This window comes from Hyla sarda, chromosome 4 (genome assembly GCF_029499605.1).
Source record: "Hyla sarda isolate aHylSar1 chromosome 4, aHylSar1.hap1, whole genome shotgun sequence".
Classification (NCBI taxonomy): domain Eukaryota; kingdom Metazoa; phylum Chordata; class Amphibia; order Anura; family Hylidae; genus Hyla; species Hyla sarda.
The window spans coordinates 390,334,451-390,358,797 of NC_079192.1; the positions used below are offsets into that span (position 1 = coordinate 390,334,451).

The 24,347-nt window shown below is 43.9% G+C and overlaps 1 protein-coding gene across 12 annotated transcripts in view; it reads left to right on the forward strand.

Moving 5' to 3' along the window:
- Positions 1-24,347, forward strand: part of LOC130267383 (START domain-containing protein 10-like) — a 217,534-nt gene that overhangs the window by 187,057 nt on the left and 6,130 nt on the right. For all 12 annotated transcript variants that reach the window (XM_056517048.1, XM_056517049.1, XM_056517051.1 and 9 more), the window contains 3 exons: positions 18,715-18,862; positions 19,213-19,316; positions 24,164-24,281. In XM_056517048.1, coding sequence (XP_056373023.1) covers positions 18,715-18,862; positions 19,213-19,316; positions 24,164-24,281 — 370 coding nt within the window. The remainder of the gene's footprint in view (positions 1-18,714; positions 18,863-19,212; positions 19,317-24,163; positions 24,282-24,347) is intronic.

Below are 24,347 nucleotides of genomic sequence, written 5' to 3' on the forward strand. Positions count from 1 at the left end.
AATTGGGTAGCCCAGGTCGTATGGTTATTTGATTGACAAGAGCCTCTCCAAACCCACATTGTAATTTACAAATCTGTTTAACTTTCTGGAACCAGTTGATATATAAAAAAAAGTTTTATCCTGGATAACCCCTTTTAAAGGAGTTCTCCAGAGAACTGAACTTACCAGACACTGATAGTCTGCTATCTCCTGTATGGGTCGCTTCTATATGCTCGATGCACTCTGGCCCCCACCTTTCTGGACAAGTGCAGGTGAGGGCCTGCTCAACCACAGTGATGTCCTTCCACGGCTGGTGATTGGCTGAATGGGCCGTTACTTGCACTCCTCCAGAGAGATGGGGGTCGGAGCACTCGAATCGATCAAACCACTACTACCCCTCCCCCGATCAGACACTTATCCCCTACGCTGTGGATAGGCTATAAGAGGGAGATATAGCAAAACCTGTCCAGAGGAAAATTTGCTGAGTTGCCCATACCAACCAATCAGATTGCTTCTTTCATTTTTCACAGGCCTTTTCAAAAATAAAATAAGCGATCTGGTTGCCATGGGCAACACAGCAACTTTTCCTCTGGACAGGTTTAGCTAAATCTCCTCCTAAGTGTCTAAGTTCAGTTCCCCGTATCACCCCTTAAAGGGGTACTCCACTGCCCGAGCTTTCAGACCATTTAGTTCCCAAAGCTCGGTGCGTGGTCGTGATGTCACGACCACGCCACCTCAATGCAAGTTTATGGGAGGGGGCGTACGCCCCCTCCCATAGACTTGTATTGAGGGGGCGTGGCGGAACTAAATGGGCTTTTGGAACCAAATGTTCTGAACACTGGGGCAGTGGAGTACCCCTTTGTTATCCACATCCATTTGTAACCAAATACTGTACTCCATTGTTTTAACTAATTGTGATGTTGGTAATTCAAACTAACCAACTTTTTGGTGCTCATTTTAAACTTTCACTATAAAGAAATTTGTAAAACAAAGTTCTAAACAGAGCAACAAATTCCAATGTGTAGACAGAATGTTTTCATTGCTTAGGATCCATAAAGGAAACACAATAATAGTCATTACAGGGCTTCGATTGATGACTACTTTTCTATGGAATTTGAAACTTTTTGCCCAAGGGGAAGAAAAACAGATTAAACATCAGAACTGATGCCCGTAACCTAGTCTGTGCCCGTAACCTAGAGCAGTTTGATTAAAATTACAATGTCTAATACTTTGCTTATAGTTTAGAGGCTTGCATGGGAAAACAAGCGAGTAACAATCCTAATTAGAAATGTCTGCCAACTTTTCATTGCTTTCATAGCTATTAAGAGTGTTTTTAAAGAGATCTTATAACCAAGTCCTCTTGTATGTCCTATGTGTGATAGCCTGGGGGGATGTAGGATATGGGGAGTGTAGCTGTGCGGTAGTTAAAGGGTGCTTGTTAACCTTGCTATTCGTGACGCCAGGGTGAGGGCTCCTCAGTAATGCTTGTCCTACCGCCACCCTTCCCAAGAGCGATAGGGAGGTAGATAATAGAATGTCCACAACCGGAGAGTTTTCTGAAACAGGTATAACTTTTTACTAAAGATTTTCTGCAAGCTTCATAAACAGAACAGTCTCTATGCATACAACTGCTTTCTTTGGAGATTGACAAAGGTTGGGACTTTAGCAATTTAGAGTCTTTAAGTATTAGGCGCTGTTCCACTGGATTTAGGGGATTTAGTTGCGGTCCAGTAGTCACGCTAGCTTTAGCGGGGGTAGTTTTAGAACTCACGGTTTTAGTTCAGCTGAGGCCAGTAGGTTTTGAGGCCTAGCGTGTCTTTGCAAGTTGCGCACATCCGTCCTGCTAGTCCGGCATCCACGAGAGCAGCAACCCAAGAGAGCGATAATAGGCTACAGCCCCCTTATATGGGCAGGGACTGGACTAGTGCTAATTGGTCCATACTTGTGTCAATCACCATTATAAAGACTTGTGGGTAACACATGACCCAAGGACCTCCAATGGTCCTCCAACATACCATAGATGAGATTAACATGGTCACATGACTGAAGGTCCTGCGACGCTACACAAGGTAAGTACTATACATTATATTAAACATTCCTTATTATTAAATATATACATATATTAACATTAGAGAATTAGACTTGAGGAGAGGCGACAAGGTATGGTATGTAATAAGGTACTGGGACACCACATATGGGTATAGCAAGTGCTGCCATTAGATATCTCTGGGCCCATCACACAGCTCAAATCCGGAGCGCCCCCCCCCCCCCCACAAAAAAAAAAAATGTTGTAGGCTCCTCTGTGCCCCTAGGCTGTAGGCCCCCTCTCTGTTCTGCCCCACAGACCTACTGCCTTCAGCCAAATACAGTATATGGATGGCGGTAGGGCTTCAACTAACGATATATATTCGGATAAAACCCGAAAACAGGATAAGGGGACCCGGGAAGGGTTAATAGGAGGGTGGGTTGAAGTGGGGACTGCATTGTGAAGCATTAACAGGGGGAAAGGTAATGGGACAGCACCTGAAGGGTTATCCTAGGAGCCTGCAGGGGAGAAGATCAGACCTTAGTGATGTCTGCCGGACAGGGGGGCTCCCACGATGTCAGGACCAGAGGTTTCTTGTCACCGGAGGTGCCGAGGACTACGTGGTGGAGCCAGCTTCCTGACATCACTCCAGGCCGCGGTCTTAGTGCTGGAGGTAGGCCGCAGGTCTTCAGCTTCTTACTTTCTGGTGCCATTTTGAAGAAGAGGAACCGGCGGGTAAGGGGAGGCATCGTAGCGTGGAGGAAGGAAGATAGAGGTGGATATATAGGGGCAGGCTGAGGGGCTAAATTGCAGGGAAAGTATTAAAAATAGTAGGAATACTGTTTTAGGCCATTCCTCCTTGTGAACAAGGCCACACCCCTAACTACCCATTATTTGATCAAGTTTTATCGATTAAAAGTTGAATAATCCTTGCAGCTCTAGTTGGCGGCAGTAGGTCGGTGTACTGCCACTCTTCCGTGCGCCATTGCTCCTTCGTTCCGGGGTCAGAACCTCCTATGGCATATGGACTTTAGCAGTAGGTCACCGAAACGGAGAAGCAAATGTGGTGAGCTGGGTGAGGCAATGATGTAGCAGGGTCTGGTGGTATTAACCCTTGGTTTTGAGTGACGCTAGGGTGCGGTTGTTTTTGTATAGGAGGCCCTGCCGACAACCGGTCCACAAACGGCAGGACAATAAACGGAATGTCCACAGCAGAATTTATGAGATAACTGGGACATTTAGTGAACTTCTTATGCAAACAGTCTTTATAAACATTCAGTTTCTCTTGAGGTAACCGAGATGCAGGTTCCTCACAGTCTTTGCTGGGACTAGTAGTCTTGAGCTTTAAGCAGGCCACTGTGCTACTAATTGTAGAATTTGAGTTGAATAGTAGTCACAAGGATTTAATAAACAGAGCTTTACAACTCACGGTTTTAGTGGCTGCTGGTTCTTTAGACTTTGGCCTAGTTGAGATGAATTGAGATATGCTGATCGTGCTTGCTTTGGATTCGGGAGATAAGAGATGAGAGACAATTTAGAGACTACAGCCCCTTATAAACTAAGGAGGCTGGACTAATCCCATTGGTTGAAAAGCCTGTAGGTCCTGAACCAAGAGAACTCTGGGTACTTCACATGACAGTATCACATGACCCAGGAAGGTCCTATACCTTAGAACAACTTTATACATTGAACATTACACACAATACATTTATGATTCGTTTTAGAAGGTGTAGTTGATAAGCAAGGGGCAGGGGGGGGGGAGCCTTGCAGGAGAGCCCTTTGGAATGGAAAGACTCTAACTGAGGGGACTTAGGACAGGGACAGGACAAGGGGTCCTGTACCGGGACACCACACAAGGGTTGGAACATTGAGGCTAACTTAATGGTAACCTACTGTCCCAGCTGGCCCCCATGTCTTCCTGCTCACTGTTCTACTCCTCCGGTCTGGGCGTATGGCACTTCAATTATGTGCCTGCGCACATCACAGGTTGGTCCAGCTTAAAAACCCACTCTGCTAGCCACGACATGAGGTGAAGCCATGGGATGGTAGACATATGTTCCTTAGTTGTAAAGGATGGTATAGGAGCATTGGCACTAGTAGCAAGAGATCTTACATATTTTGTAGGCTTAAAACACATATTTTAGTCATGCTTAAAACCCTACTCTAGTAGAACAAGACAGGTCAGGAAAGCTAAAAGGTTCTCTTCAGTGCATATTGTGGATAGAATTGTATATATATATATATATATGCATAAGAGAGCTGAAGCAAAGCACAAGTAGATTACATATTTTCTATTCTCCTTTGCTGCATGGGAAATGTGCAGATTGCAGCTTTCCTGGACAGATTTCAAGAGTTTCAGGAGCCCAACCTGATCAGCTGTTCAGCAGGGGAAAGAACAGGGGATGTGTTTGGGTCAGGGGTTCTCCAGTGCTTACACATCTTATCCCCTATCCAAAGGATAGGGGATAAGACACCTGATCGCGGGAGTCCCGCAGCTGGGGACGCCCGTGATCATGCACGCGGCACCCGTTTGTAATCAGTCCCCGGAGCGTGTTCACTCCGGGTCTGATTAAGGGCGACTACAGGGCCGGCGGCGTGTGACGTCACGACTGATTACAAACTGGATGCAGCGTGCATGATCACGGGCATCCCCAGCTGCAGGACTCCCGTGATCAGGCATCTTATCCCCGATCCTTTGGATAAGGGATAAGATGTCTAAGCACTGGAGAATTCCTTTAACTATGATGTAAAATCTTCTGAAGCCATTATTCTGCCTGTATGAACATACTGGGGGAGATTTATCAAATTCTGTCCAGAGGAAAAGTTGCCCAGTTGCCCATAGCAACTAATCAGATCGCTTCTTTCATTTTTACCAAGGCCTCTGCAAAATGAAAGAAGCAATCTTATTGGTTGCTATGGGTAACTCAGCAACTTTTCCTCTGGATGGGTTTTCATAAATTTCCCCCACTGTTGTTGTCAACAACAACATCTTTGTCTTTTCATATTTAGTACAGAGTGATAGAGATGGCCGAATTTTTCAAAAATTCGATTCGGCCAATTCTTCAAATACTCCGAAATTTTTTTAGTTGGATCCGAATAGATTTGTGGCGAATCGCTATAAAAAATTTGTGGTGTTCCGGTACAGGACCTGGTCCTGTCCCTGTCTAAAGTCCCCTCAGCCAGAGTCCCTCATTCCCATAGGGCTCTCCTGCAGGGCTTACCCCTGGTTGCCTCTTATAAATTGTATATTGTTTAATATTAAAATATATATAGTATGTATGTGTAGGGTCACGTGATCTGTTAGAATGGTTGTATAGATATTGAGGACCTTTTCTGGGTCAAGTGATGACAGTTGTAATGTATAATTGCTTAAGGACCTTCCAGGGTCATGTGATGTACCCAGAGTTCACTGGATTCAGAACTTACAGGTTTGCTGACCAATGAGCTTTGTCCAGTCCCTTATTATATAAAGTGCTGTAGCCACTAAATTCACTCTTAGTACCCGCTCTTAGTTCCGGACAAGCAGCACAAACATCTCAGCAGAAATCTCAATTCATCTAGGCCAAAGCCTAAGAAACCTGCAGCCACTAAACTGTGAGTTACATAGCTCAATCTATCAAATCCTGTGTGACTACTACCAGCTCAAAGATTATAATTAGTAGCACAGTGGCCTGCATCAAAGCTCATTGCTTCAGAGTCCCAGCAAAACCTGTGAGGAACCTGCATTCCGGTTACCTCTTAAGAGACTGTTATGTTTAAAGACTGTTGCATTAAATCTTCAAGTAAAGTTCTTCAGTTTATTCATAAAGTCTGCTGTGGACACTCTGTTGTTTTCCCTACCATTTCTGGGACGGTTGGCGGTAGGACCATTAACACTAAGGAAACCGCACCCTGGTGTCACCACAACTAAGGGTTAATACCACCAGACCCTGCACTTACATCACTGCAACACCCAAGACACCACAACTCTCCTGGTTCACCACAAACTGCTATTTCCGGGCTACAGAGAGCCTCAATAGGGGTATAGCACACTCCCTATGAATGTTACGAAGGGAAAGGCAGTGTTAGTGAAATAATACTGTTATTCAGTATGACATGCAGAATACAGGTGTCACTAGAAGAATCACTGCCGCATAGCGGCACAGTGACAATCTGGATGGGTCAGGAGACCATATGGCTTCACAATTGAAGAGATTAAGGAGATTTTGGAGATGTCAATTAAAGTTTAATGAGCCACCAGCAGCATGAGATCATATGGCGGCACAATGACAGTCTGGAGGTGGCGGCAGCCTATTTAGGCCACAGTGTGGCACAATGACCAGAGTAGTGTGTCAGTTTGTCCTCCCTCTCAGTGATGCAAGCCTGACCCAGGAGGGCTACTGGGTAGATCCTGCCAGTATCATATGCTTGTCTAAAATATTAAGCCATGCACATTTAAGTAAACACGGCTGGTGCTGTGAAACTGCGTATGAAACTGCAAATGTGTAATTTAAACAATTATTTATTTTTATCGCTCCAACCCGTCTCTCCTTGGAGCCTGGATCTGGCATCAACCTGACGAGACCATAGGGCCTCACAATTGAAGAGATTAAAGATTTTTTTTTTTTAAATGTGAATTGAAGATTTTGAAGAGATTAACAAGTTTAATGTACCAGCAGCATAAGGAGATCACATTGCGGAAAAATGACACAGCATGGAGATGGCGGCAGCCTATGTAGGCCGCAGAGCGGCATAATGACAGAGCCTGGAGGTGGCAGTAGCATGACGAGACCATAGGGCGGCACAATGACAGAGCCTGGAAGTGGCAGCAGCATGAGGAGAGGTGGCACATTTGGCTCCATACTCCCCACTGCTGCCACCCTGCTGACTCCCAACCATGCTACCACCTTGCTGGCTCAGCTACTGTCTCACGGGCAACCTGCCACCCTTTTCTCATGATGATGATGCCCCTTCTGTACCTGGCTCCCAAGTGCGATCGGCTTCATCATCAAGATATGTCTGCACGTCATTGATGTCATCCTCAAGTTCCTCAACGGTGTCTGTTTCAGGAGCTTGAACGCTCACACCACCACCTCTCATGCCACTCTCCTCATCACTACTTTCCTGCCTAGCGGAGGAAGCGGCGGGTGTCTCCTCCACATCTTGGCTGGGCAGTAGCTGCTGACTGTCCTCTAGTTGATCATCCTTGCTGTATAGTGGAGCTGAGCCCAGAGCATACAATACTTCTCTGCGTGAGGGAACAGCATAGGACAGATGAAATGGGAGGACAGGGACTGCTCCTGGGCCATGCCCACTGAGGGTTTAGTCTGAGGAACCTACCGACTGTTGACTCGGGGTGTCGGATGTCACTTGGGACAAAGTGGATGACCTAGTGAACCAATCAATGACGGCAGATGGGTTGCTGGTCGAGACACAGCCGCTAGCTAACACCGGGAGCTCAGACCTCTCACTGAGATTCCTGCTGCCACATGCCCCTACTCTGCTTCAACCTCTGCCTTCACCTGATAAATTTAGGCCTCGGACACTCCCCTGTGCACTGCGTGGCACTTCTCTGCCTGACATACTTGTAGAACAGTGGTGTGCATATATATTTTACTTTTTTATAAAGCAATACGCCCCTATAAGGCTGCAACATAAACTTGCAGAACGTGCCGTCTTTGGCAATGGCTGCCTAATATATAGGGCTGTGACATCACAGGGCTGGCTGGCTGCTGATAGGCTGCATGCTGCCATGTGAAACGGGGTGATCCCTCCTTCACAGACTCCCGCCCCCCCCCCCCCCCCACAGACTTGCCCCATGTCCTCACACGTGTAGCTGCCATTTTAGCCCCCCTGGCCCGCACAAAACATAGTGAATGAAGCGATTCGTTATCATGAAGGAAATTAGGATTCAGAATCAAAATTTTCATGAAATTTGGAACGAATTCAACTTCGTCAGCTTCGATTCGCCCATCTCTACATATTGGCAAAACATTAACCTTTCTCTGTGCTCTCTCCTGTCTGATAGGACTCCTCTGTGCTCTCTCCTGTCCTATCTGACGCAAAGGAGTGCTATCACACATTCCGCATTGGAATTCGGTATGGAGATTCCGAAGCAGTAGAGTCCTGTTGAATTCAGCAAAATTCTGCTGCGCACACGTCGGAACTTCCGTGCCAGTTTCCGGCATGGAAATTCCGTTTTAAATGTCCGCAGAAAAAATTAACACGTTCATTCTTCCTGTGGACTCTGCACGGAATGAAAAGCTGTCTGAGACAGCGCATTTCAGTGTGGTCCTAGCACCGGCATGTTTATGCCAGCACCTGCAATATGCGAAATGTCTGCAGAGAGATTCTCCATTTGGACACTCCGTAGTGTGAACGTAGCCTTGTGCCTCTTAAAAGATGAGAAAGAAAAACCGAAAATGCAAAAATGAAAATGGGCTGTGTCCTTAAGGAGTTAACCATACTGACTAGACCTTTTTATATTGAAAAATGTAGAACTTAATCCTATATACTACGTTATGCGACAGCTTGTCCTTTGCCTGTCTAAATAAGCCACATATAGTTACACCTTTTCTGACAGGTGCCTTAGGCCACTCAGAAGATTGTTCCACAATAGAAGAAAACCGTTTTTCCCTGGAGGCTAGTTCTGTATATGTTCCGAGGAGATATATATTCCAGGGTCTGCACTTAGCAGCCAGATAACTGCAGCTCTGGCAGAAAACGCTCTGTACTTCTAATTTAATTTCACTGTCTTGTGAAGTGAAAGGAGCAATAATCTTCAGGTATGGGAGGATTCAACACTTGAAATATATATTCACCTTTTAAAGGAAAACTGTCAGCTTGCTCCCCCCGCACTAACCAGCAGTACTGGCTGGTAGTGCGGGGACGCTGATCAGTTTGATGCTTACCGTGCCCGAATCCGCTGCGCCGTTTTGCCGTAATCTTCTATTTTCGGTGTATGCACCGGACGGGCTAACTGGCACTCTGACGTCCGTGCCGCTGGCCGCAGCGCCACCCAGCTTATCAATATTCCTCCCCTCTTTATTATAGAGCGGGAAGAAGAGGGAGGGGAGGAATATTGATGAGCTGGGCGGCGCTGCGGCTAGTGGCACTGACGTCAGAGTGCCAGTTAGCCCGGCCGGTGCCAGTTAGCAATTCATTAGCATATACCTAAAATTAGATTACGGCAGAACGGCACAGTAAGCATCAAACTGATCAGCGTCCCCCGCACTACCAGCCAGTACCGTTGTCTAGTGCGGGGGGAGAAAGTTGGCAGTTTTCCTTTTGAACTGCACTTAACATTTTGTTAACACTATACCAATTTTGTACTGATCCTGAACTGCATTATAATCCAGAGCTGCATTCATTTATAGTGCGGGATTTTGCGCCCAATCTTTGCAATCTTTGGCATTAACTGCACAATGACTATGGACAGTAAGGTGCCCAATGCCAGGCAGTGACTGCCAAGGCTAATAAAGTCATGGGATGTATCATGAGAGGCATAGAGGCTCGGGACATAGTTACCTCTGTATAAATCTTTAGTCACATATGAAGTATGGTGTTCAATTCTGGGCACCTGTATATAAGAAGGACATGGCTGAACTGGAGCGGGTGCAGAGGAGGGCGACAAAGATAATTGATGGTATGGGAGGATTACAGGACCAAGGACATATATGGGAGGATTACAGGACCAAGGACAAGTATGGGAGGATTACAGGACCAAGGACATGTATGGGAGGATTACAGGACCAAGGACATGTATGGGAGGATTACAGGACCAAGGACATGTATGGGAGGATTACAGGACCAAGGACATGTATGGGAGGATTACAGGACCAAGGACATGTATGGGAGGATTACAGGACCAAGGACATGTATGGGAGGATTACAGGACTGTCGCATGGACTTTGATAAAATTTTGCGGATGCTGAATCAAATTGTTATGCTCAATTTAGGCAGAGTAAGTGGCAGTCGGGCGGCAATTGTATCAAATGTCGCAGGGACCTTAATACAATTGTCACATAGGTCCATTTTGATTCTATAGGGCAGGGTTGACCTGCCCTGTTATATCTGGCCCGTGCTAAATTTTGGTGACATTTGAAAAATAAAATATAAATAAGAACACTTATGGTTATGAAATGTAAACGTTCTAAATGTAATGTCGCACAAAATATCACACGGGCCAGCCTGCGACATTTATGCGACAAATTTTGAAAAAAAAAAGCCTTAATGGTTTGATAAATTCCCCTCACTGTGTATGTATTGTATAAGAATGATGCTTAGCCAGTTAGGAGTTAATAGTTTTCTAGTGAACACTTTGTGACGGTATCTCTCTGAAGCTCCAGCTTGTTTTCTCTTGGCTGCGAATTGCCGCTCAAGATGCTGCCAGGGGTTCTTAAGCCTCGGGGTTGTGTTCCTATTAATTATGGATGACTGATAAAGAGATGACAAGACTTGGTTCCCCCAGTGATGTAACAACAAAGGGGTTTCTCTCAAGGAGATGGAAGATTTGCCGTCCACCAGTTCATTCACGTGGCTTCAATAACCACTACAACTCTACTGGTTCCAATGTAGATATACATTAAAGCGGTACTCTGCCCCTAGACATCTTATCCCCTATCCAAAGGATAGGGGATAAGATGTCTGATTGAGGGGGTCCCGCCGCAAGGGACACCCGTGATCTCCCTGCTGCACCCAGCATTCGTTTAGAGCGTCGGGTTGAGTGCCATTGAGGGGGGATAGCCGGTACGTCACGAGCTGGTCGTGACCGTGCCGTCACGAGCCATCGCCAGTCATCCGGCACGGAGCGAAGTTCACTTCGTTGATCGGATGTCTGGGGTGCCACAGCCAAGATCGCGAGGGTCCCCAGCGGCAGGACCCCGCGATCAGACATCTTATCACCTGTCCTTTTAGATAGGGAATAAGATGTCTGGGGCGTAGTACCCCTTTTAAGATACGTGATCATTTACAGTATTTACTGACTTTATCATGGCGCCCAAGTAAACAGAATTACCATAAATTATTCATTGTGTTTATACATTTCTGAATCTTGTTATAAATTCTCGCACTTGTTCAGGTTCGTATTGTTCACAGGGTGGCTGAGCCATATGCATGGGGCCGACGTGGCAACAACGGTGTCCCTGTGGCTCCAAGCCATAGATACTGCGAGCTCTATTGGTACCCACACTGGAGGGTGTCAGCAGTGCCAATTGAATATGTAAATATTAAGAACAGCACTTAAAAAGTATGGTTGGGGGGGAAGGGATATATTTTTTAAACTTCATGACATTTTTTTTTTATTGCGTTTCGTGCCAAATATTTTAACATCAAAAAACAGAACCATGCACTTTAGTTTTGCAAAAGTGATCGTAATGTTGGATTTAGTCTAATTACAGGACATTTTCAAAGGCTCCTACTCATGTTTTACATGAAAATGATGGCAGTTTACACTCCTCCTTGTAATGAAATATATATATATATTTTTTTCAATTTTAGATATTGCATTATATTTTTATTTGCAAAAGACTACTAAGTTATTTTATTTATTTTTGAATAGGGTACACGCATACCATCTGGTGTGGCTTTGATGTACTGTTGCAGTGCAGCATATGTTTGCCATGTTTTTATGGCAAATGGCCAAAATCGCTGCAGAAAGGGTGCATTTTACTGCAGTTTGCATATTTTCTGTAAATTAACTTTTTTTTTTTTTTCACCACAATTTCAGAATTTGGCAGTACTGCGCAAGAAAAAAAAATTATGCAATGTGTGAACACAGCCTACATAGTCTCAAGCAAATAGTTCACTTGCCTCCTCCAATAGGTATATCTTGGGAATTTTTTCTTTTTTTTTCTTTTGGCTTAGCAGGTGTGTTTTCAGATTATGTTTCAGATGAATCTCCTTGGTAAATTCCTTAAAGGGGTTATCCAGGAAAACTTATTTTTATTTTTTTTTTTTTTAGGGTGCATGCACCCCACGTTTTTGCAATAAAGTTCCCTTATCAGGTTTTTGATGAAAAACTGCTTTCTCAAAACCTGACTAAACTGTATCAAAACGTGTTTACAAATTTCATCCTGTATACGGTTAAAAACTGTACGGTTTGAAAAATGATGTCCGGTTGAATCAATTTTTTTAAAGAAAAAAGTGTACATTAACTTTTCATTCCATTTTTAATAAAGTTTCACTTGTTTGAAATTCCAAGAAAAAAAACTATGCAAAGTCAAAAACCGGATGGTGAAAACCAGATGGAACCGTATGCACATATGGTTCTGTACGGTTCCCATTGACTCCGATGTTAAAAAAAAAAAAAAAAAAAAATTAAAAAATAAAAAGTATACGGTTTAATATGGTTTTTCACCCGGACCAAGAAACGTGGTAGACTATGGTTTTGGGTATGAGTAAAAAAAAGGACAAAACCGTATAGGGTGCAAAATGGACTTAACCTGATAATGCGTTTGACATACGGTTTACAATGTTAAGTCAATGCATACGGTTTTCTATACGGTTCTGTACGGTTTTTAATTTATAAAGAACTTATAAAAAACCATATACGGGAACTGTATAGCAAAAACGTGGTGAGCATGCATCCTATATATCAACTGGCTCCAGAAAGTTAAACAGATTTATAAATTACTTCTATTTAAAAAATCTTAATCCTTTCAGTACTTATGAGCTGATGAAGTTGAGCTGTTCTTTTCTAAGTGCTCTCTGATGACAGCTGTCTCGGGAACTGTCCAGGGCAGAAGCAAATCCCCATAGCAAACCTCTTCTACTCTGTGCAGTTCCCGAGACGAGCAGAGATGTCAGCAGAGAGCACTGTTGTCATACAGAAAAGACCAACTCAATTTCAGCAGCTGATTATTATTGGAAGGGTTATTATAATTTTTTTATAGAAGTAATTTACAGATTAACTTTTTGGAGTCAATTGATATAAAAAAAAAAAAATAATAATAATAATTTTTCCTGGAATACCCCTTTTAACCATCTCCCAAATCTCGTTACATGTGATTTTGCGTTTACCTGCTGAAATTTGGGGGGGGGGGGGGGGGGGATTTTAAATTGGCTCAAAATTCCAAGTTTTTTTGCAAATTGGAAAAAGGTGGTGCAAAATTGAAACTTCTAAAAAAAAATGTTTTTAAAACCACCCAAGTGAACTATGCAAATTTGAAAAGAATTATAAAACTACTGTAATCTAAATGACACATCCTGTTATAAGTGATCTGCTCCCAACCCTTCTAATCATATTGTATAGGACTGCAGCAGAAGCCCCAAGCAACATAACGGAGCCAAATGAATAACCTACATAGTGTATGTGACCCATACAGTTGGCGGTCTTGGGTAGAGTGCTCCTTCCAGCTATCTTTGTTAGGATTTTCCTTCCATTAAAATGCCATAGATATTATGGAATAACCATATAGTTTGGCACCAAAAACTAGCTTGGAACAGGAATGCATGGCTTGTCTAAGAAGTATTTGGACAACTCCACTCCTTGTAACACATCCAGCAAATAAACTATTCAGAAGGATGTCAAAAATTCTATATTATGAGGGAAAAAATAGCTTGAGATCAAAAAGGACAAAGTTTAACCGCACGTATGACTTGATCTATAAAATTATGATAGTTTCAAGATGCCACAGGTCCATCAAGCCCAGTGGGGCAGAAGTAGCTGGCAGAAAGGCTTTTCCTTGACCTCACATAAAGGGGTACTCCGCTCCTAGACATCTTATTCCCTATCCAAAGTATGGGGGATAAGATGTCTGATCACAGGGGTCCCGCTGCTGGGACTCTTCAGATCTCGCCACACCCCCTAAATGCCAGTCTATGGGAGGGGGTGTGATGCCGCTCCCATAGACTTGCATTGAGGGGGCGTGGCTGTTACCCCACGAGCCTCCGGTGCCGCACCCAGCGTTCTAAACGCACACTGGGTGCTGCATGTGGTCCGCCCCACCACCACCACCACATTAGGATGGCAGTATGTTCCCCCACATACACAGCCTCCAGCCATATACAGTGTATGGCTGGAGGCTGTATGTCTGTGTACTGCCTCACAGTGCTCCATCCACCGCGCCTCCGGTCAGGGGTCACGACCTACTGCTATGGCCTATAGGCCATAGCAGTAGGTCCCGGGACCGGTGGTCGGAGCACTGAAGATGACGTGCAGGTAACGTGCCATGCTGGCCAGGGCGCATCCTCCTCCTCGATGGGCTTCTATGGGCGCACACACGGGACGTCAGTGACATCCCTGCGTGCGCTACCTCCCGGCGGTCCCTGCGTTTTTAAAGTTAACGCGAGGCCGTAGAAAGGTAACCGGAACTGGGGAACTATGGCCGCGTGCCCACAGAGGGGGCTCGGTGTGCCACCTGTGGTACGCGTGCCACAGGTTCGCCATAACTGGTTTAGGGTGTATGATGTCTTTTTATTCTTATTAGGTCTTGTCTGAGATTTTTGTTCAGGGCTTATCTTCATGTGGAAGGAAGGATTGGACCTGCAGAGGATGCCTAAGGCTATGTTCTCCCTATGGAACCTCTACCCAGAGACATTCATCTAAGTACTGCGGCGGCTGCCAAAATCCATCAGCACTAGGAACTGGCAGACGTGCACCTTCGCCATTGATGGTAATGCAGTCTGTGCAGATTTCCGGGTCAAAAAAATTCTGTAGTGCGAGTGGGTCAACGGATAACAAATTCACACTTAGATTTATGCAGCAGAATTTCTCAACAGAATTTTGCTCTAAAATTCCATGGTGTGAAGGTAACCTTAATCTTCGTTCCTCTGACGTCTGCCATTGATGGAGAGATTGGAGGCCCTCTTACACGATAGATCTCTGTCCAATCTCACTGAAACCAGAGAGTTTGCCACTAGCCATATGCTGCTGACCTTTACACTGGAAAATCCACTACATATCCATCCAGTGTGGACATACCCTACGTGTAGCCATTCTTCTTAATAACTGATAACCTGTATTAACATACATTGAAATCACTACTTTAACATACAAAAATGCACATATACTGTAGCTGTAAGAATTATTCCAATTGTACCAGTAATATTTGATTCCATAGTGTTAAAGTCTAGTATTCATTCCAGTTGTGTCGTATTTTTATTTTTTTTTTGCCTTTTTATCTAGTGACCTACTCTGTGACCTTTTTAAAATGAAGACGTTCCCTACCCCAGAGTCAGCCTAAAGCCTTAGAAAAACTGTAACATATTCTCGGAGCGCTCAGCAGGTACCTGATATTCCAGCCGTTTCCTCAGCCGCTCACCCACTGAGATTAAATCGCTGCATCAATGAGTGAGAAATAATCAAAACAAAGCGGATCCCGGCAAAATAAAGGGCAGAGCTCTCATTACTCCACATCAGAGCCGCAGGCTCATCAAATATTCAGGTGACCCTAATGACGGCCCCTGACACTCCATTCATTTGCGCAAGCAGTCTCTTCCTGCTCCGAGGGACACTGAGACACAGTGGAGGAGGTCTCCATGAATTATTTACACCATCTCTGAAGATTCGATATCATGGACCAGTTTGGGTTACTAGGTAATGGTTTCTTGTTTCCTCCGAGCTAGACTCTTACTGTGATGACTGCTTCAGGAAAACCAGTTCTGGGAACAGCCAATGACCGGAGCATGACCCAATGAGTTACTCTTTCAGATCTGAAGGGCCTACTACTTTTTTACAGCATTCTTTTATTGTTACGTTTTATCGTCATTAAGTTTTTGATACATTTTGTTTACTTTGGAAATCTGCCACTTGTATCCTTTCCAAGAAGGGTTGAGGAGCTCGAGATTATTAATAGGCTACGAAATGGAAAATATTTTTTATTATTTTTTTATTTTATTTTTATCAACTGGTTCCAGAAAGTTAAACAGATTTGTAAATTACCTCTACTTAAAAATCTTAATCCTTCCAGTACATATGAGCTGCTGTAGTATCCACAGGAAGTTCTTTTCTTTTTGAATTTCCTTTCTATCTGACCACAGTGCTCTCTGCTGACGACACTATCCATTTTAGGAACTGTCCAGAGCAGGAGCAAATCCCTATAGCAAACTTCTCCTGCTCTGGACAGTTCTTAAATCGGACAGAGGTGTCAGCACAGAGCACTGTGGTCAGATAGAAAGGAAATTCAAAACGAAAAGAACTTTCTCTGGAACATACAGCAGCTGGAAGGGCTGAGATTTTTAAATAGAAGTAATTTACAAATCTGTTTAACTTTCTGGCATCGGTTCATTTGAAGGTGAAAAAAATGTTTTCCAGCAGAGTACCCCTTTAAGTTGGTTTCTCTCGGGCAGTCAAGGAAGCCAACTTTTAAGAAGACGTTTTGTAAAGTTGGAAACCAAAGTGATTTTAACTTTTAGCCCAATATAGACTGTATGTATGGATAGTGTTTGACAACAAGTATCAAAGTATTTGATAAAAATAAGTGGGCCCAAAAGCACCTCTATTACATAGACACCAGTATTATTAATGGCACATGATGGGCTCTGTAAGATTATACATTAGGGCTTCAATGGAGATGATTCAAATTTACATCCTATATTGCCTATAAAATAAATTGTATATAAAATAAAAAAATTTCATTTTTTTTTTTTTATTTCAAATGTCAAAATGAAATAGCTGATCCAACATAATTTGTATTGTGGAAAAAATATAACTCTTCTTGATGCAGCATTAAAAGCATACAGAAAAACAGTACTATGGGTTTCTGGGTTGCCAAAATGATGCACCTTAATATTATATAATTTATTATTATTTATAATATATCCTCTAGATCAATACCGTACGGTTTTAGGTTGAACTTTATGGCCTCTTTTTTTAACCTTACAAACTATAAGTATGTACTGGCAACAAATGCAGCAACTATCACTGCATTTAAAGAATCCCTTTGGAGTAAGCCACCGACTATCCTTGTCCTATGGACATCAGTAGTGTAAACAGGGCTTCCCTACTGACTAATACAACAACCTGAGACTGCTGGAAGAAGACCAGCACCCAGGTAAGAGAAGGTGGGTGTAAGTGGGATTTGGATTTACCCAGCTGCTCTTTCTTGAAACTTAACATTCAATAGCTCTCATGTCAGCTGTGGTAATGTCTGAGATTTGTGGCATTGCCTTTCATTGCATAGAACTATCCATGGTTGTTGACAGATGCCACGTGTAAGTTAGTTAAACTGTCGTGAATAAAAAGTGTGTAATGTATGGCAGCGGCGAATTATGCAGCTTGTATGGCGGAACCAAAAACCTAGAGTATCAGCAGAGATATTATATCTTCCGGTTGCCAGGGGTGGAATGGGATGCCCGGACCTACAGAAATACTATTATGCAGCCCCTTTTAGAACACACACAATATTGGTGGCGGAATTACTTAAGTAAACAATGGGTTGAGATTGAATCGCATTTTGTCCCCAAGGGGTCACTGAAGTAATCCTTATGGATAACTAGAATTAGCCCAGGGAATCAGAAATCTACATACCCCACCGTGGCAGCAACATTACAATATTGGTCACTTCCATTTGTCTGGGATCCTCTTCTACCCTTGGCTATTAATAACCTTCCACTGGCAACTATACAAACTCTTATCCCATACTCCAATTCTAGTAACTGGGTAGGGAAAGGCATTATTACTACATATGGGGACATGGTGGAGGAAGGGGGATTAATGTCTCTCAAACATATAACAACGACGCCACTTTACTTCCTCCATTTACTTACCTAATAAGAACCTTAGTTCACTACTCAGGCATCAGTTCACGACAGATGGAAAGAGGAATATCTAAATGATACATTTTCAGATTGGAGTAGAACGAATACACTTTTGCAATAGGTGGGAAGCTGAACTGGGACTTTTTTACCAACTCATAATGGGCCCATGAATTTCCTCTGTAGTAGTCAGCAGCTAATAAGTACTGGAAGGATTAAGATTTTTTTTTTAATAGAAGTTATTTACAAATCTGTTTAACTTTCTGGCACCAGTTGATTTAAAAAAAATATATATATATTATATTATTATATATATTCATGAATAAGGGCTAACACAGCCTGAAACATGTTGATCTTCAACTTTCATACTATCCATTTAATTTTTTATTTTTTTTATAGAAAATTTAAATAAAGTATGGCAGTTTTATTCTGAACAAAGTGCTGGACTAACTTTTCTACTTATGGCCTTACATGTTTGTTTAAAAATTTAAGGCATTCCAGGACTAATTGTATATGTTTTTTTTGTAACTTCTTTGAAGGGGTACTCCGCCCCGATAAATGTTATCACCCAGTGGATAACATATTTGATTGTGGGGGATCCGGCCGCAATCTCTGGGCCGGCGCGGTGGCGTTACATCCCTGAAGCCTGGGGCTTTTGTGATCGTGACACCACGCCCCCTCCTTTCACATCTATGGGAGGGGTTGTAACGGCCAGTAAACAGCCGTCATGCCTCCTCCCATAGACATGAATGGAGGGGGCGTGGTGGCTGTGTTCGCCAGTCATCCAGCACTGCACGGAGTTTGCTCCATGCACCGGATGACTGGGGTGCCAGTGGGGTCCCCAGCGGCCGGACCCCCAGGAATTATACAGGTTATCCCCTATCCTTTGGATAGGGGATAACATGTCTACCAGCGGAGTACCCCTTTAAGGTTTCATATAGATCTGTCTGCTCAATAGGTTGGAAGCCTTTCTCTATAATACAAAAATTCACAGTCTAACCTTGTCATCTTTATTGTCTTTTGTGCTTTTTCAGATGCGTATAATCTGCAAAGACGTCTCGGCAGAGGTTCTCTATGATGTGCTCCATGACACCAGCTACCGCAAAAAGTGGGATTCTAACATGATCGACACCTACGACATTGGAAGGCTCACAGTCAATGCTGATGTGGGGTACTACTCATGTAAGTGGTAATTTTTTTAGTAAGTCAGTGATTTTTATGTTCCACAAGGTCGAGTCAAAGGCATAGATCGGTGATGCCCAACCAGTGTGTCTCCAGCTGTTGCAAAACTACAACTTCCAGCATGCCCGGACAGCTTTTAGCTGTCCGGGCATGCTGGAAGTTGTAGTTTTGCAACAGCTGGAAGCACACTGGTTTGGAAACCCTAGCATAGATATACAATTATTCCATTGCAAAAGAGATTTGGATTTTACCATCAAAGCTTTACAAGCAGTTTAAGTTACAATACATCAAACTAATTACTCTTTTCTATCAACGTGTTTTTCTTATAATTATATATTTTTTTATTACAGGGAGGTGTCCAAGTCCATTAAAGAACAGAGATTTTGTGACCCTGAGGTCCTGGCTGCCACTTGGCAATGACTACATGATAATCAATTACTCTGTAAAACACCCGGTAAGCCTTGACTGTTGTATTACAATGATGTCTCGGGCCGCACTCCAATCTGGGAAAGGCTTGAGACTATGCTCACTTTGAATGCTGCTAAAAAATAAATATTGGGGGGTAAAGATCACATAAGAATTGCGAGACCTACCATAAAACACATGTACATGGAGTATATTATGAACTTCACTAACTTTACAGCCCTTGTAGCATAGTCAAATAAAAATGAAAATCCTGGAATACCCCTTTAATAGATCTCTACACATTTTTGGGGGATCCTGCAAAATGTGGTGCTAGGAAATGCTTTATGACTTCGTGACGCCAGGGCACAGTTAATTAGTCTATACACGGTCCGAGGTTGGAGACAGCTTCTCCTGGGCCAGACACGGGGAGTAAAGGAACACACCGACGTCAGGTTACGGATAACGATCTTTACTGAGCAGGGTGCAGATGGTATTACACTGACAGTATGGTGCAGAGTGAGCGGATGCAACGTAACCCCACGGAAGCCCTGTTGCCTTGCTGGAACTTGTGGTGCTTTCACCCAATAAATTGATACTGACTTGAGTGACTTGAAGATTGATCCTGGTAGCTGTCATGGTCTTGTAGCTTCCTCCGCAGGGGCATGAACTTACACCGTGCAGAATGACCGGATAAAGTATATTTGATCTGGGCCTACCCTTAGAGCACACAGCACAACACAACTTAACCACACTAGTGCTCAGACTAAATTAAACTTAGACTGGGGCAACTCCTCCCCTCACTACACTATAGGGGCTAGAATTTAGGTTTGGGTTCCCATTGGCAGGCAGGGTCACATGTGGTGCACTGCTCCTTTCTTAAAGGTACCATAACACTCAGGAATAACGTGCATAGAAATAATATAACATAATTATCAAAATATATTGGCTCTTGGTAAAGTGCGGAGACATGATAAACGCAGCAAGAAGTGTCTCAGAGGGCACAACACCCATGCTGCAGGTCTGCCCGAGGCAGTCCGAAGCCACAGGACAGCCTTTGGTGCTGGAACACCACAAATAGGTCCTATAGAACCTTATTAAAGGGGTACATTTTCGGAACGCCACGGCCACACCCCCTCATGATGTCACATCACGCCCCTCTATTCATGTCTATGGGTGGGGGCGTGTTTAGAAGTAGTATTAAAAAAATTAATATAAATCTTTAGTTGTGCTGGATGTTTTTCTAGAGAGTAATAACATTACAGGTTATGGATACTAGATTTATGGGGATAGGATGTTGGTCCAGGGACTTATTTTGATCCCCATAATCGGGTCGGGAAGGAACCTTTCCACTGTCAACACAGTAGGGTTTTAGGTTGAACTGGATGGACTCTTGTGTGTTTTTTTTTTTTTTTTTTTTTTTTAAACCTTACAAGCTATATTACTATGTATGTATCATAATAAAAAGAATATTTAAAAATTTGAAAATCCTACATCACAAGAAAGAAGCAGCCTCACTGGAAACCCACAGTGTAGGTAGTAATAATACTAAGGCAGTGTTTCCATATAGTGGGTATCCAGCTGTTGCAAAACTGCAACTCCCAGCATGCCCGGACAGCCTTTGGCTGTTTGGAAAACGCTGAGCAATTGGGTATATATACAGAATAGCAAAAAGTGCTAGGGCAAAAATTACACAGAGATTGCTGGGCACTGTAATGCTGAATGTACACTGCTCAAAAAAAATAAAGGGAACACTAAGATAACACATCCTAGATCTGAATGAATGAACTAATCATATGAAATACTTTCGTCTTTACATAGTTGAATGTGCTGACAATCAAATCACACACAAATGATCAATGGAAATCAAATTTATCAACCCATGGAGGTCTGGATATGGAGTCACACTCAAAATGAAAGTGGAAAACCGCACTACAGGCTGATCCAACTTTATGTAATGTCCTTAAAACAAGTCAACATGAGGCTCAGTAGGGTGTGTGGCCTCCACGTGCCCGTATGACCTCCCTATAATGCCTGGGCATGCTCCAGATGAGGTGGTGGATGGTCTCCTGAGGGATGTCCTCCCAGACCTGGACTAAAGCATCCGCCAACTCCTGGACAGTCTGTGGTGCAACGTGGCATTGGTGGATGGAGCGAGACATGATGTCCCAGATGTGCTCAATCGGATTCAGGTCTGGAGAACAGGCGGGCCAGTCTATAGCATCAATGCCTTCCTCTTGCAGGAACTGCGGACACACTCCAGCCACATGAGGTCTAGCATGGTCTTGCATTAGGAGGAACCCAGGGCCAACCGCACCAGCATATGGTCTCACATGGGGTCTGAGGATCTCATTTCGGTACCTAATGGCAGTCAGAACCAAATGTAGACAGGAATCAAAGACGGCGCTTTATTTACTTCATCATGGAGTCACCGGCAGGTCAGGGGATCGGCGGTGGGCAGGGGGCGTGTCTGGAAAGTTTTGTGCAGTGACACACTTCCTCAGCCAACGCGTTTACATTTGGTTCCGTCTACGCTTCTAGTCCTATACAGACTGAGCACCATCATCTGGCTTCTAGTGCACACAGTGTCCACTGTTTCACCTGTCTGCTGCCTCGCACTTTTGGATACGTCAGCCAGTTTGAGCAGTGCCGGCATAATCCTCTCTACTCCACCTAATGGCAGTCAGGCTACCTCTGGCAAGCACATGGAGGGCTGTGCACCCCCCCCCCCCCCCCCAAAGAAATGCCACCCCAAACCATTTCTGACCCACCGTCAAACCGGTCATACTGGAGGATGTTGCAGGCAGCAGAACTTTCTCCACGGCGTCTCCAGACTCTGTCACATCTGTCACATGTGCTCAGTGTGAACCTGCTTTCATCTATGAAGAGTACAGGGCACCAGTGGTGAATTTGCCAATCTTAGTGTTCTATGGAAAATGCCAAACGTCCTGCATGGTGTTGGGCTGTAAGCACAACCCCCACCTGTGGACGTAGGGCCCTCATACCACCTTCATGAAGTCTGTTTCTGACCATTTGAGTGGACACATGCACATTTGTGGCCTGCTGGAGGTCATTTTGCAGGGCTCTGGCAGTGCTCCTCCTTGCACAAAGGTGGAGGTAGCGGTCCTGCTGCTGGGTTGTTGCCCTCCTACACGTCTCCTGATGTACTGGCCTGTCTTCTGGTAGTGCCTCAATGCTCTGGACACTACGCTGACAGACACAGCAAACCTTCTTGCCACAGTCGCATTGATGTGCCATCCTGGATGAGCTGCACTACCTGAGCCATTCATGAGGTTTGTAGACTCCGTCTCATGCTACCACTAGAGTGAAAGCCCCGCCAGCATTCAAAAGTGACCAAAACATCATCCAGGAAGCATAGGAACTAAGTGGTCTGTGGTCACCACCTGCAGAACCACTCCTTTATTAGGGGTGTCTTTATAATTGCCTATAATTTCCACCTGTTGTCTGTTCCATTTGCACAACAGCATGTGAAATTGATTGTCAATCAGTGTTGCTTCCTGAGTGGACAGTGTGATTTCACAGACGTGTGATTTGACTTGGAGTTACAATGTGTTGTTTAAGTGTTCCCTGTATTTTTTATTTTTTGTTATATATTTTTTTGAGCAGTGTACATACCCTAATACAGTGGTTCTCAACCTGGGGTACAAGTACCCCTAGGGGTACTTAGCAGTTTTCCAGGTGGTACCTGAAGGGGAAAAAATCAGTAATGGCAGCCACAGCCACTGGTTACTGGTCTGGACCACTGTGAAAGAAATGGTAGGCTGACGTCACTGCACCGAGGAGCGGAGCAGGAGGACAGAAAAGGGCAAGCTCGGGCACTGGGTTGCTGTGGGTATGCAGGAACTACCATCAGCTTTGTTGCTCCACTGCCCCTGCAGACCGGGTACCTACTGATATGAGCCATAGCAATAGGTCCCCAGACCAGAGGAGCAGTGGAGCAACAAAGCGGGACAGTATGGTGGCCTACAACTATGGGGGCAGTTTGGGAGCCTACGGCTATATTTGGGGCACAGAGGGGGCCTAACAACTTTATGCGAATGCCAAGCGGGTACTATTACTGTGTGTGACAATAAACATGGGGAGTTTTTAAATAGGTGGGTGTTGTACTGCAGAAAGGAGCCTAAAATGTTTGTTTGGCTGGTTCTGTGGAGAAGTCTTGTATGGGAGAAATATTAATGGCGGTCTAGGCCAGATAGTAAACAACTCCGGTTAGAGAAGACATCACCTGTAAATCAGGGGACTGGGGAGATAGGGAGAAGAACGGGGGGGGGGGGGGGGCTGTTATAGAGGAAAGTAAAGCATATGAATGATACTATAATCATTACAAAATGTCTCTAATATGGGGGTACAATTCTTTTGGAATTTGCTGTCAAGGGGTACTCGAGCAAAAAAAGTTTGTGAACCATTGGTCTAATAAAACATGCAATACCATTAAAGTGTAGGCACTGAGACACTATCCATAGTGTCTTGTGCCTACAAAAAACACAAGGTCAGTAGCTCATCTCCCTGATGAAGGCGTGGGTTCTGAAACGCACGTTGGAGTGAAACCACCCCAAAATGGTTAACATTCTATACAGGGTTTGTATATGCTGAATCCTGTTCGTCTTTAATGAGCTTGTGTGTTTTTTGTAGACACTTTAAATAGTGTCTCAACACTTGCTCTTGACTGGTATTACTTGTTTTTATTCACGTATGTATATTCAGCACTACAGTACCCAGTTTTGCCCTAGCACTTTGCCATTATTTTGAATAATCACTAGGGCAATTGTGTATACAGTACAGTGTGACTCCAATGCCAATATTTAATGAAGGGTATAGACTCTGCTATTTTCACAATAACATTTTTAATTAATTTAATTTTTTTTATATATATTGCAGAAACATCCTCCTCGAAAAGACTTTGTCCGAGCAGTTTCCTTGCAGACTGGATACCTGGTTAAAACCAATGGAGAGAAAAGCTGTGTCCTCTACTACCTTACACAGGTTGACCCAAAAGGTACGTTTTTCCTTCTAGTCTAGTGTTCCTTACATTTTTGTGACATTGGAAAATAACACGAATTGT